The 11,716-nt window shown below is 57.4% G+C and overlaps 2 protein-coding genes across 3 annotated transcripts in view; one reads left to right on the top strand and one right to left on the bottom strand.

Annotated features, from left to right (window-relative positions):
• The window catches only part of RTN3 (reticulon 3), a 62,933-nt gene extending 60,096 nt beyond the window's left edge, over positions 1 to 2,837 (top strand). For both annotated transcript variants that reach the window (XM_021685497.2, XM_044919616.1), the window contains one exon: positions 872 to 2,837. In XM_021685497.2, the coding sequence (XP_021541172.1) occupies positions 872 to 917 (46 nt within the window). In that variant the 3' untranslated portion in view covers positions 918 to 2,837. The remainder of the gene's footprint in view (positions 1 to 871) is intronic.
• Positions 2,838 to 6,317: 3,480 nt separating this feature from the next.
• Positions 6,318 to 11,716, bottom strand: part of ZFTA (zinc finger translocation associated) — a 6,255-nt gene continuing 856 nt past the window's right edge. Inside the window, exons 2-6 of the mRNA XM_021685254.1 lie at positions 11,602 to 11,714; positions 8,901 to 9,398; positions 7,952 to 8,338; positions 7,132 to 7,707; positions 6,318 to 6,892 (exon numbers count right to left, since the gene is read on the bottom strand). Coding sequence (XP_021540929.1) covers positions 6,423 to 6,892; positions 7,132 to 7,707; positions 7,952 to 8,338; positions 8,901 to 9,398; positions 11,602 to 11,714 — 2,044 coding nt within the window. The 3' untranslated portion in view covers positions 6,318 to 6,422. The remainder of the gene's footprint in view (positions 6,893 to 7,131; positions 7,708 to 7,951; positions 8,339 to 8,900; positions 9,399 to 11,601; positions 11,715 to 11,716) is intronic.

Here is an 11,716-nt window from a genome sequence, read left to right as displayed (position 1 = left end):
CAGGCACCCCAGCTAAATCTCTTTTGTGTACACACACACACACACACCGCCCCAGTCCCTTTCACACCTCAGATTTTAGTGCTTTTTCCAGTTTTGATAAGTGGAAACTATGAATATATGCCCACCACTCTGGCTTGATGCCAGGGTCTTTACTTGCTCTTTTGCTTTTTCAGGTATACATTAGAGCTAAAACCAGGCAAGGACAGTTAGCACAAATCCGTATCTGGTTGCTGTTTACTCCTGATTGTGAAATACGGACATAGCTTAGCTTTAAAACTGATGTCTTGGTCAGTCCTTGCTGTGGGATCTAGGATTTGTGAGGAGTGGCTTTGACATTGGCTGAGAGGTATGTGAATGACCTTAGCGATGGCTAACCTTAATGCACAAAATGAAGGGTAGCTTTGGTGTTCTGTGAGGGGCCGGAAACTGTTGTCAGCTCCTGTAGTCTTTTTATCTGTCACCTTGACCCTTGACTTCTGGTTCCTTTTGTGGCACTAGTGGGTCACTAGCATTCCCAGAGAAACGGATTCTTGCACTGCCAGCGTGTGGAACACAGCAGACATTCTGCCCACGTACCCCTTATTCTTCTCTGGAGGCCCCAGTGAGGGACGCAAGAGGTGCAGGCGGTGAAAGAGGACAGGCTGCAGGCATGATGGCAGGGAGTGGGGATGGATCTTTGCGGACCCCTCGGCTCATCCCAGACCAGACTCGGCCCCGGCCTCTTTTCATCCAGAATAAGCCCTGTGGAGATGGGAGATTATTTGTCACATTGCTCCAGCAAGTCCAGGGCTGTCTTCCGGTGTCACTGTTAAAGTAAAAACCTACAACTAATGTCCGTTTTCACCTTTTTCTTTTTTTTTTTCTTCAATAGGATACAAGCAAAACTCCCCGGAGTCGCAAAAAAGAAGGCAGAATAAGTACATGGGAACAAGAAATGCAACAGTTACTAAAACACCACTTAATAGTTATAACGTTATTACTTGTACTATGAAGGAAGTGCTCAGTGTCAGCTCGAGCCTGCATTCCAAGCTTCTTTTTCTTAATTTGGTGTTTTCTCCCCTCCTTTCCCTTTACCCTCAGTATCAAGCACAAGAATTGTTGGATTAAAAAAAGAACTGATATCTTAGGACCCAAAAGAATAAAGAGAGAGTCAAATTAATAGGATAAATCAGTACCTTAATGGTGGTGGAGCTTTTACTTGTAGCTTGAAAGGGGAGAGATTGGAGGTCAAGGAGAAAATGAAAGATAAAGCACTGCTCTTGGACTCTGCTATCCAGTTCTCAAGGACTAGTCTTACACAGCTTCCCATCAGAGTTTTACCCTTATTTTTAAGTTAAGAAATAATGATTAACTTATGAGGAAATTATCTGGGGACAAGAGTGGGATTCCTTCCCATGGGGTTTTTGGCAGCCCTCTGATCCCATCTTCCTGCCCCACAATGTGAGCAGCTACTCCTGATATTCCTCTTCTTCACGTAATGCTATAACTTCCAACTCTGTGAATAACCTGTAGGTGATAGAGTTCTGATTCCCAGAATGCCATCTGGGAACCAAGAATGGAAATGGAAGGTGGGGCTGGGACGACCCTCCCCTCCTGCTCACCCCTAGGAAAGGAAAGTCTCTTCTATTTGGGAGGGTGGCGTCTGTGTCTATTCTCGTAGGCACCAGTTCTGAGCTTTAGTTTGAGAACTCATTCCTGAATGTGCTTTCCTTCTTCTTCCCTGCCCACCTCACCTCGAGTTTAATAAATATGGTTGTACTTTTCTTATTATGAAATAAATGTCTGTAACTGCTGTACACTGCTGTAAACTTGTTAGAGAAAAAAATAATCTGCATGTGGGCTCCTCAGTTGTTGAGTTATTGTAATCCTGTCTCAGTCCATGGGGGGGGGGGGAACATTCTCAGGAGGTGAATACAGAAACATAAAAGGCCTTTTTTGCTTTTATCTTTTCTCCGCAGCTTCCTCCTTCACATGCTACATCTTTAACCTATGCTTATCATTGTATCCTAAGGACCAAAGCCAAGCTGGCTTGAGAGGAGATTTTGTGTGTGTCTGTGGTTAAGAGACCACAAATTAGTGTAAGAAAGTATGTTCTGTGGTTCATATGGAGTTTTAACTTTGAGGCTAGCTTTACGTGTGTGTTATGTTTTGAGGGTTCCTTTCATCTTCAGGCACATAAAATGTCTCAGCACCTCTGTCATGGCCCAGGGTGCTCCTTTTGAGAGTGTTTTCCAAGAAGTTTTAGGTGAGGGTGACCAGGCAGGACCAGATTGTGTGGATGGGCTCCGTGCGCAATTAAAAGATAAACAGAACAACCCAGACAGACATCAGATGGAGGGCGATCAGGAATCTGATTCCTGTTGAGACAAGTGTCTTTCTCCCTTTCCAACATGAAAATTCAGTCAACTTGAAAGAAGTCATCTGTGACTTGTGGTCATGGTAATCCAGAGGGAATGTGCGCTGGTGACTTTAAAGTAAGGGCTACAGTTTTGATGGTCCCAAAGCACTGCAACTCTAGAAGGTAGTGGAAGTTTTCTTTCTACTGTTTTGGAAAAGTTACTTCAGCCATTTAGATGGGTAAAAGGTACCCTTGCCTTACTCCATTTTCCTATTTACTTAGCCCCCTTTCCTTTTTAATGTTTACGCTGATTTCACATTGTCCATCCTATCTTATGCCCTCCCAAGAAGTCAGTGCACTGATCAACTTTTTTGGGCTTCCCCTCCAAAGGACCCTTCTCTGCACTGGAAGCCTTCACACCTAGCTCTTTTGTTTTGTTACTGCTGTGTTTGGGTAATTGGACAGATCTTTGTGCCACACAGGAATTTTTTTTTTTTTTTTAAGGAAAATCTATAGATGAACTATTACTAATGAAACTGTGTGTGCGTGTATGTGCGTGCAACATAAAAATACAGTAGCACCTAAGGAACTTGAATCTTGGTTCCTGTAAAACTGCAAATTGATGTGGTATTAATTAAAAAAAACAAAAAACAAAACACAGTGACTGTGGTGTCATTCTGCTAACTTTATTCTTTATACATACAGTTTGGGTAAAGTAAGAACCAGGCTTCCACCGGCCCCCATCCCCACTCCACTTTTGAGGCTTTAAAAAGCAACTAATAGTTGAGATTGGTAATGATTCCCAAGATTGCAGAATTTCCATAGGAGAGCAAAGCTGTGCGTTTGCTTTCTGAAAGATCACAGAGACCCTCTTAAGAGGTGACCTCAGGAGAAAGAGGATGAGGAGTGGAAGGGGCCAGAGGGTCTGCTGTCCCAGTTCAGCTGCACCCCAACCTCGGAGGGTCGCCTGCCTGCAGCGGGAAGCAGCCTGTACATCACAGAGTCACTCACCGTGGAAAGTGGAGACCACATACATCAGAACTTTATCCCTTAAGATTTATTCTTCCCCAAAACTAAGGCTGCCATGACCCTTAAGCTGGATTTTAAAAAATTTATTCAACATACCTCTTAGAAAACTTAGGCTGAAATTTTTTAAAAATAACTGAAGCAAACAACTTCACAAATACACATACAAATGTTCGAGTAATGTCTCTAACGTGGCATATAAATATGGATTCAGAGTAACATTTACATATTGGCCATAATAGCAAGCATACCATTAACAAAAACTTCATGAAGAAACTTCACCTGTTGATGTCAGACTCCCAAGGCAAGGAGGAGGCACAGAGAGAGGAGGACCACCTGACCCCCCCCCCCAACCCAAGAGGCTGTAGGGGCAGTCAAAGCAGGAATCACTGCAGTGGCACTGAGCCCACTCCTGCGCAGATCTTCAGCTTTGTGATCGTTGGAGGGCTTATCAGAAAGGATTGCTGGGTGCCACTCCAGTTTCTGATTCATCGAGATGGGGCCCAAGGATTTGTGTTTCTAGTAGGTTCCGAATGTGATGCTACTGGTCCAATGGCCACACTTTGAGAACCCCCTGGAGTGCTTGGGGCTGCCTCTCAAGACATTCATTCCTGTCTTCCCAAGGCCTCCGTCCCTGTCTGTCAAAAGGAAAAGCCATTCCTGACCAGCTCTCTGTCCTGGCTTACCTGAACTTTGGCAGTGGGCTTGGGTGACCAGAATAGGTCACCCCAATCTGCCTCCTGTTTTTGAACAGGCAAGTAGCAAAAAGTGATAAAAGACTCATTCTGGATCCGAAAATAACATGCATGAAGGAAAATAAAAGAATGGCAGTACCCAGCCAGGTGCCATCCATAATCCCTGTTCTCAAGCTCTTAATACTGACTCAAAACCCCTGGAGGTTCAAACATGGAATTCACTTCTCAGGGAATGCTGTCCCTGGTGGCATCTACAACAGAAAACATAATGCCAGAGCCCTTGGCCTCCTGGAGAGGCCATGGGATGGGTGGCCGTCAGGCCTGCTCCTGAACTTCTGAGGGAGGAGGCTGCTGCCTGAACCCTGGAGCTGAAGCCTGTGGCGGCCAGAGCTGCCCTGGACGACACTGATCCCAGGGAGGCGTGCAGGTCTTTGCCATCCCCTGGAGCATCACTGCGCTCTAACGGACTGCAGCACCCACCGCGTGCCATCCTTCGGCAAGCCCCATGAGAAAAAGAAATCTTAATAATGGACCAGAGATTGGGAGGCAGTGTGGTGTAGTGCAAACAACACTGAGTCGGGAGTTGAGCTTTTTATTCTAGTTCTATACTGCTCCTACCTGGCTGTGTGTGATCATTTCAGTTTCTGAACTTCACTACCTGTCTGTGGAAGGGGTCAAGGGGGCGGGGTCTGGTTGATCTCCAAGGTCATTCCAACTCTGACAATTTTGAGTTATATAAAAATGCTATAAAATCCATGGTATAAAATCCAATTCCCAATCAGGAAGAGTCAAGGGGACTGGGCCTGAGGCACTTGAACCGTGGGCTCTGGCCTGGGGGTGCTGGGATGAGGAAGGGCTTCCTCTTTGCTGTTTTCCCGCCCACAGAGGCAGCCCCTGGCCCCAGGTGCCAGGGCTCCTCTGCTTCCAGGCCTCGCCCTCAAGTCCCACCTCCCCACTCTCAGGCTCTAAGACCAAAGGAACCGGCCTGGCCATGTGAAGAGCAGACATAGGGGCCCAGAGAGGCCTGGAGAGTCACACATTAGTGTGGGATGTTTGGGGTCCCCCATCCCCACCTCTGTCCTCACTCCTTCCTCCTTTAGGTCCTTCCTCCACCACCTCACAGCTTATCTCTGATACACGTATAATAAATAAGACATTTGCACATTAAGGGTGACTGGGACAGCTCTCTCCCCGCCCCTCCCCCTTTCATATAAAAGCATTAAATACAGTTTCAAAATAAAATACAAAGAGCAAAAAGGGCCTGATCTCGGGGCCACCTGTTCTCCACAGGAGAATGAATCTACACATCCCACTCGGACCTGCCTGGGAGATCGCGGGGCCCCTTCCCGGCCCCACCGGGCCTGGCGCTGCCGCGGGGAAAAAAAGGCCGAGGCCCGGCCCCAGGCCCTTGGGGACTGAGAATGGGTGGCACGTCCAACGTGTACGAAGGGGGACAGGGAGGGGACGGGAAGAGAACGCCAACTGCCGGGACCTCCAGTGCCCCGGGCTCGGACCGACCGGGACGATAGAGCAGGAGTGCCTGACTGGGTCTGGGGGAAAACGGAGGTCTTGGGAGCAGGAGAGGAGCAAAGGAGAAAAGTGCTAATCCCTTTACAAGATCGGGGTCCGGGAAGGCGCGGCAGGAGCGGGGGAGGCAGAAGGGGCCACGGGGCGCGCAGTCCCCAGAGCCCGCCTGGGAGGCTGGCGCAGCTGCCGGGTGGCCCCCGCCCAGCTCCGCCCCCGCCTCCGGGCTGCCCGCCCGCGGTCCAAGCGTCCTCCCCGCCCGGGCGGGCTCCCGAGCCCCGTCGCCCCGCCCTCCGCTGGAGGCCCTCGTCCCGCAGTCCGGGCCTCCGAGCAGCCGCGAATACCAATGAGGACCCGGCAGCAGCCGCCCCCGGCCCGGGGGCCGTGCCTGCCGGCGTGCAGTGCCTCAAGGACCTGGGCCCCGGCCTGCGGCCCTCCTGCCCTCCCCCAGCCCTGGGGACCTAATACTGACTGTCGGCAACCCCCACCCGGGCCCGGCGCGGGCGGGAGCTAGAGGCCCTCCGCGCACACACGCTTGGAGGCCGCGATGGCCTCTCGGGAAACATGGGGCCCAGCGCGGGGAGGGCCAGGGCTCCGCATCCGAGGGGAGCGCGCGCTCCCCGCAGCGCACCGACCAGCCCGGGGGGCTCCGGGGCTCCGAGCGGAAGCCGGCGACCCCACCCAATTCCTATCTCCGCCCGGCCCGGCCAGCGGGGCGGGGGACAGCGGCGGCGGCGGCCAGGGTCGCGGGAAGCAGGGTGTCCGGGCCCGAGGGCCGGCGGAGCACAGGGCGGAGCCGCCCGGCCCGCCCCGCGAGCCCGCTACGCCCGCTACGCCCGCTACGCCCGACAGACGGCGCCCGCTTTGAGGTCCGCGCCGCCGTCGCGCGGCGCAGGGGCCGGCGGCCCGAAGCCCTCGTGGCCGTAGCAGCGCAGCGCCGCCTCCTCGTAGGCCTCCAGGATGGTCTGGCGCTCCTCGGGCGTGAAGTCCATGGAGAATGGGTGCACCTGCAGGATGTGCCGCTTGATGGTGCTGACCTTGAGCGTGGCCAGCGCGCCCCCGCACACCATGCACACCAGGCCGCGCCGGCTGCCGTCGTAGTCCATCAGGTACTCGCCCCGCCAGCGCGGCTGGTAGTTCCGCCTCTGCTCTCGGCTGCGGGGCGGGGGCGGCGGCGGCGGCGGGGGCGGCGGCGGGGGCGGGGGCAGCGGCGGGAAGGCGAGTCCCCCGGGCTCTTGGCCGTCCTCGTCGTCCTCGTCGTCCTCGGCGGGCCGTTCCGACGGCTCCCCTGGGGAAAGCGGGACATCGCCTAGGAAGGGACAAAGGACCGCATTGGAGCCGGCAGAGGGCAAGCCGCCCGCGTCTCGCGCCTCAGCTCCACAGCCGCCCACCTTGGCCCTCCTGCCCCGTCCCCCCCAATCTCCCCTTCAACCTTCCACTCTCCCCGCCCGCTTCCACCCAAGCACTCCCAGCCCTCTGCCCCTTGCCTGGCCCGGGTCCCTGCCCCCGCTCTCCCGCGCCACCTGCTCTGGCCCTGCGCCAGCTCACCCCACCACTCCTCCTCCTCTGGCTCCTCCTCCTCTTCCCCTCCCCCCTCCTCGGAGGCTGCGGCTGTGCCGGGGGCGGCAGGGTCCCCGGGGGACTCGGGGCTGGGCAGCCCCAGGGCCAGCAGGTGAGCGGCCTTCTCGCTCCACTCCTGGGCGATGAGGGCCTTGACAGGCCCGCTGAGGCGCGTGGAGCCCGGGTGGCGCTGGCGGATGTGCCGCTTGATGGTGCTCATCTTGAGCGAGGCCAGCGCGCCCCCGCACACCATGCACACCAGGCCGCGCCGGCCGCCGTCCAGCTCCATGAGGTACTCCAGCCGCCAGCGCTCCTGGTAGCGGCGGCGGCGGCGGTCACGGCCCTGCGGCGACCGGCCCGAAACCCCCACCCTCTCGCCCTCCTGGCCCTCCTCCTCCTCCTCCCCCTCCCCCTCCTCCTCTGCGGGCCCGGGCCTCTCAGGGAGCCAGCCAGCCTCTTCTTTTTTTACGTCTGGGGGACTGAGATCCTGAGAGGACAGGGCTCCAGCAGTGGGGGCGGGGTCCCGGCTCTCTCTGGTCAGGTCCTGGGGGACGAGGTCATCGTCTGTTGGGGAAGGGGTGAGGGAGACGGGCTCAGCCTGGTGGCAGGGCTGCCCTTACCCACGCAGAGGGGTCCTCACCCCAGCCCCAATCTACAGGCCCCAGCCGGTGTGGGGGGGTGTGGGGTGTGTGGTGTGTGTCTCTGGGTGGGTGGGTGTAGAGAGGAGTCCCTCCCGGTTTTGGCCACAGACCCCGCGTTGCAGCCCTAATATGGAGGGTGGGTCTCGGCCCTGGGAGGGGCCTCGCACCTGGTGGGGACTGAGTGAGCTCAGACAGTGTCTTGGGCTGGCCACCCCAGGCTTGCAGCAGGGCGCTGCGCTGGGGGCCGCTGAGCCCCAAGGAGCTGGGGTGCACCTCCAGCACGTGGGCACGGATGTCGTCCAGGTGCAGGCTGGGCAGTGCCCGGCCACAGGCCATGCACACCAGCCGGTTCCCCCGAGGGTCATAGTCCATGAGACACTCTGCCCGGAACCAGTTCTGCAGGGACTCCTTCAGCCTCCGCTCCAGGCGCCGGGCCCCTAGCCCCCTGCTGCCCCCGGCCCTCCGGGAGGCTGAGAGGTGCCGACGCCGAGCCCGGGGTGCCACTGGGCCCCCTCGCCGCTGGCATCGGCTGCCCTCACCAGCTGGGGCTTTGCCTGAAAGGGTTGGAGGGAGGGAAGGAACTGAGATGCTGGCCCTCCAGGGAGCACCCCCCCCCCCCCCCCGCCCCGCCACAGCCAGGTCCTCCACAAGCCTCTCCCTCACTCTTGACTCTGAGCCCCCAGCCTAACCTTTGCCCTGTTCTTCCTCTCTCCTCAGGCCTGAACTCCTCCACCTCCCGATCATCCTGCACACAAACCCGAAGCTCTACCCACTCCTCCCTGACCCCCAGATTCTAGCCCCTTCCCTGGACTTCACTGTCAAACCATACCTTTCCAGCACCCTCCACTCCCAGCCTTTCCCCCGCCTATCCTCCCCACCTCCACGCTCCTTGATCCTTCTAAAACCACGGATGGCCAAGACTATCAGAGATGGTGCAGACCCCTTCCTCTCACTGTCCCTCCCCCGATGTTGGACAGTAAGGGCAGTAAGCAGACCCCGCCCCACACAGAGCGGTGACTCGCTCCAGAAAATGAGTTTGTTGGCTGAGAAGCCAGGGCTGGCCCCACCGGGCCCCATCTGCCACCCAGGCCCCTGCCTCTCCATGTCCTGTGTTACCTGGGCCCTTGGGTGGGCAAGCTTGCAGGCCAGCCCCATCCTCCTCCTCTTCCTCTTCCTCTTCCTCCTCCTCCTCAGCCCCCTGGGCCCCCAGGCCCTCGGACTCTCCGCAGGCCCCCAGCCCCAAGTGGGCATCCCAGCTGTTGCTGATGACTTCCTTCTCCCGGGGACTCCAGTGCAGGGAGTAGGGGTGCTTTTGGCGGATGTGCCGTTTGATGGTGCTGAGCTTGAGCGTGGCCAGCGAGCTGCCGCACACCATGCACACCATGCCGTGGCGGGCAGGGTTGAAGTCCATCAGGTACTCCAGCCGCCAGTGGTCGTGGTAATAGCGCCGGTGGTCACGGCCAGGAATGCGGCTCTTTCCAGGCCTCGAGGCCCGGGCCTCACAGTGGTCTGAGTATTTCCTGCCTGAAGGTGCTGGGCCCCTGGCCCTGGAGGAGGGCAGGGGGGCACTCCCCCAGGACCCCAAGGCACCCCCTTCCAGCTGAAGATCTTGCCCTGAAGAGGGGGGGAGAAGGGGAGACAGTTTTCAATGCCCGATATCCAGGAAACAAACCCAGGGCTTGGATTTTGCAGAGAAAGGGAGGTGGGGGGAGGGGTCGTGGGGGGGGGGGGGGGGGGGAGGAAAGGGATGACAACAGCAATAAAAGGGATGCGGGAGAGCCTGGAGTCAAAACACTGGCCCTTTACAAAGAGTGAGGACCCTTTAAGAGAGGACCAAGAACAAAAGGATGCCGAGCACTGCTGAGGGACTATCTCTGACTTTTTAAAAAATAAGGTGAAGGCCAAGGCGGCAGCCAGCTCTGTTCGGCCCCCTTTCTGGCGGCGGGCTGTGAGGGGAAAGCCAGGAGAGCAGCAGGCCGGGCCCTTACGGCCAGAGCAGAGCTGGCAGTGGCAGAACAAAGGGGGCATCTGTCTGCATCCAGGGCTGCACACGGGACCCACCCGTCTGAGGCCCCAGCCAGGAGGGCCCCACCCAAACATCATCTCCCTTTTTCCAATAATGCCTCAAAGGCAGCCTTCTGAGAGTCCGGTGCTAAGCGTGGTCAGTTCCCCAAATGCAGGCACCCATGGGAGGGATCCCCATGACAAAGCTGTCAACACCTCCAGGGAAAGGAGTTTCTAGGACCCTGACTTCCCTACAGTCTGGGAGAGCCGATGACCCTGCAAGGGGATGGCAGGAGGGCCACCGGAGTGGCTACTGAAGATTCTGAGGAAGGGAGTGGCCACCACCCACTGGAGCCCATTAAGTCTTTCTAGGGGTTTATTTTTTGCTCTGGCAGAGAGCCGGCCACTGCCCAGCAATCAAGGGGCAGGCACGGAGAGGCCCAAGCACAGCACACTAACCCAGCAGTGTGCCCTTTTGCCAAACAGGCTGACACCCCAAGCAGTCCCCCACCTTCCCTGCAGTTTGGACCCGATTTTATTTAGAAAAGGGTTTCCTGGCCACATAAGCTGAATGGACAAGTGTGGTCGTGCTCCCACTGGAGAATCTCAGGGTCAGAGAAACAAAAGACAGGACCAGAGAGGACTCCTGTCACCATTGTGGTTTTTTGTCTGTTTTGATTTAAGTAGATCCAAAGCAAAAAGCATTGGCTTCCAAGTCAGAGACCTCGGTTCCAGTATGGTTTCACTGGTAACTTGCTCTGTGATCTTTGATAAGTCATGTGGCTCTCTGGGCCTCAGACTCTTTGTCTGAAAAGGCACTGGGTAGCTAGCTGGTCTCTAAGCATCCTTCCAGCGCCGGATCTAAGCTAGTCTAAGGTGGATTGGCCCTTTAAGAGCCCAAAAAAGGGGAGGAGCTGAGATTCTTTAAAAACAAAAGGGGATGGGGAGTTTCTGGGAGGGGAGCTCCGAGATTAGGGCAGAGTCTCCCTAGCCCGGACAGAACCGTCACGGGTCTTAAGGCGGTGACCCTGCAGCAGGGAATGAAGAAACAGCGTCCTCTAAGAGCGAACGGGGAGGACGGGCTGGTCCTACTATAGCTGACAAATTGTGGCAAAAATTTCTGAAAAGAAGGGAGGCGATAACGCGCGGACAGGAGGGGGTATCTGCCTTTGTGAGCGAGCCCATCCCTTTAAAAACTACCCGCGGTGGGTTAAGGTAGTGTTGGGCCCCCCCCCCGAGGCGCAAGCCATGCGCTTTCCTAGAAAGAACGTGCCGAGGGGGTGGGGGGTAGAGAAAGGTTTCCTGTCTGTAAGCAAGGCCACGGGAGGGGAGGAGCAGCCCGACTTAAAGCAGCGGAGTTCCCAGCTCAGCTCCTCTGTGGGGGAAGCCCCCCGAAAGGGATCCCCCCCAGTCTGGGCAGACTTTTAAGAGACAGCCGGATAAGGGAGACCACCTGGGAGTCTGAAAGAGAAAGGGGCGGGGGCGCAAGTCCAACAACCCACAGCGCGTGCCCCGTGGCGCCGGGCCAGGCCCTTTGGGGACCCTCCGACCTGGCCTCTAAGGCGGGGGCTGCGAGGCCCTTTAAGGGGGAGGGAATCCGCCCGAGCCCCGCGGGCGGACCCCGGGAGCTGGGCGGGGGGCTCCCCCGCTGGCCCTGCAGCCGCGATCCGCGCCCGCCAGGTGGCGCCCCCGGCCGCCCTGCCCGCGTCCCCCCCTTTGTTCGGCGGCGGAGAGGGGCCCGGAGCCCGGAGCCGCAGCCCTCCCCTCCCCCCATGCCGGGGCCCCCGCCCGAGCCGCCGGCCCCAGCTCTTACCGCCGTCGTCCTCCTCAAGTTCCGCGCCGCCGCTCGATCCGGCGGGCGGCAGCCGTCGGCCCCGTGCCGAGGCCGCTGCTGGCCCGGGGCCGCCCCTGCCGCCGCCGCTCCGGCT

The sequence above is a fragment of the Neomonachus schauinslandi genome, chromosome 11 (genome assembly GCF_002201575.2).
Source record: "Neomonachus schauinslandi chromosome 11, ASM220157v2, whole genome shotgun sequence".
Classification (NCBI taxonomy): Eukaryota; Metazoa; Chordata; class Mammalia; order Carnivora; family Phocidae; genus Neomonachus; species Neomonachus schauinslandi.
This window is presented reverse-complemented; position numbering and strand designations above follow the sequence as displayed.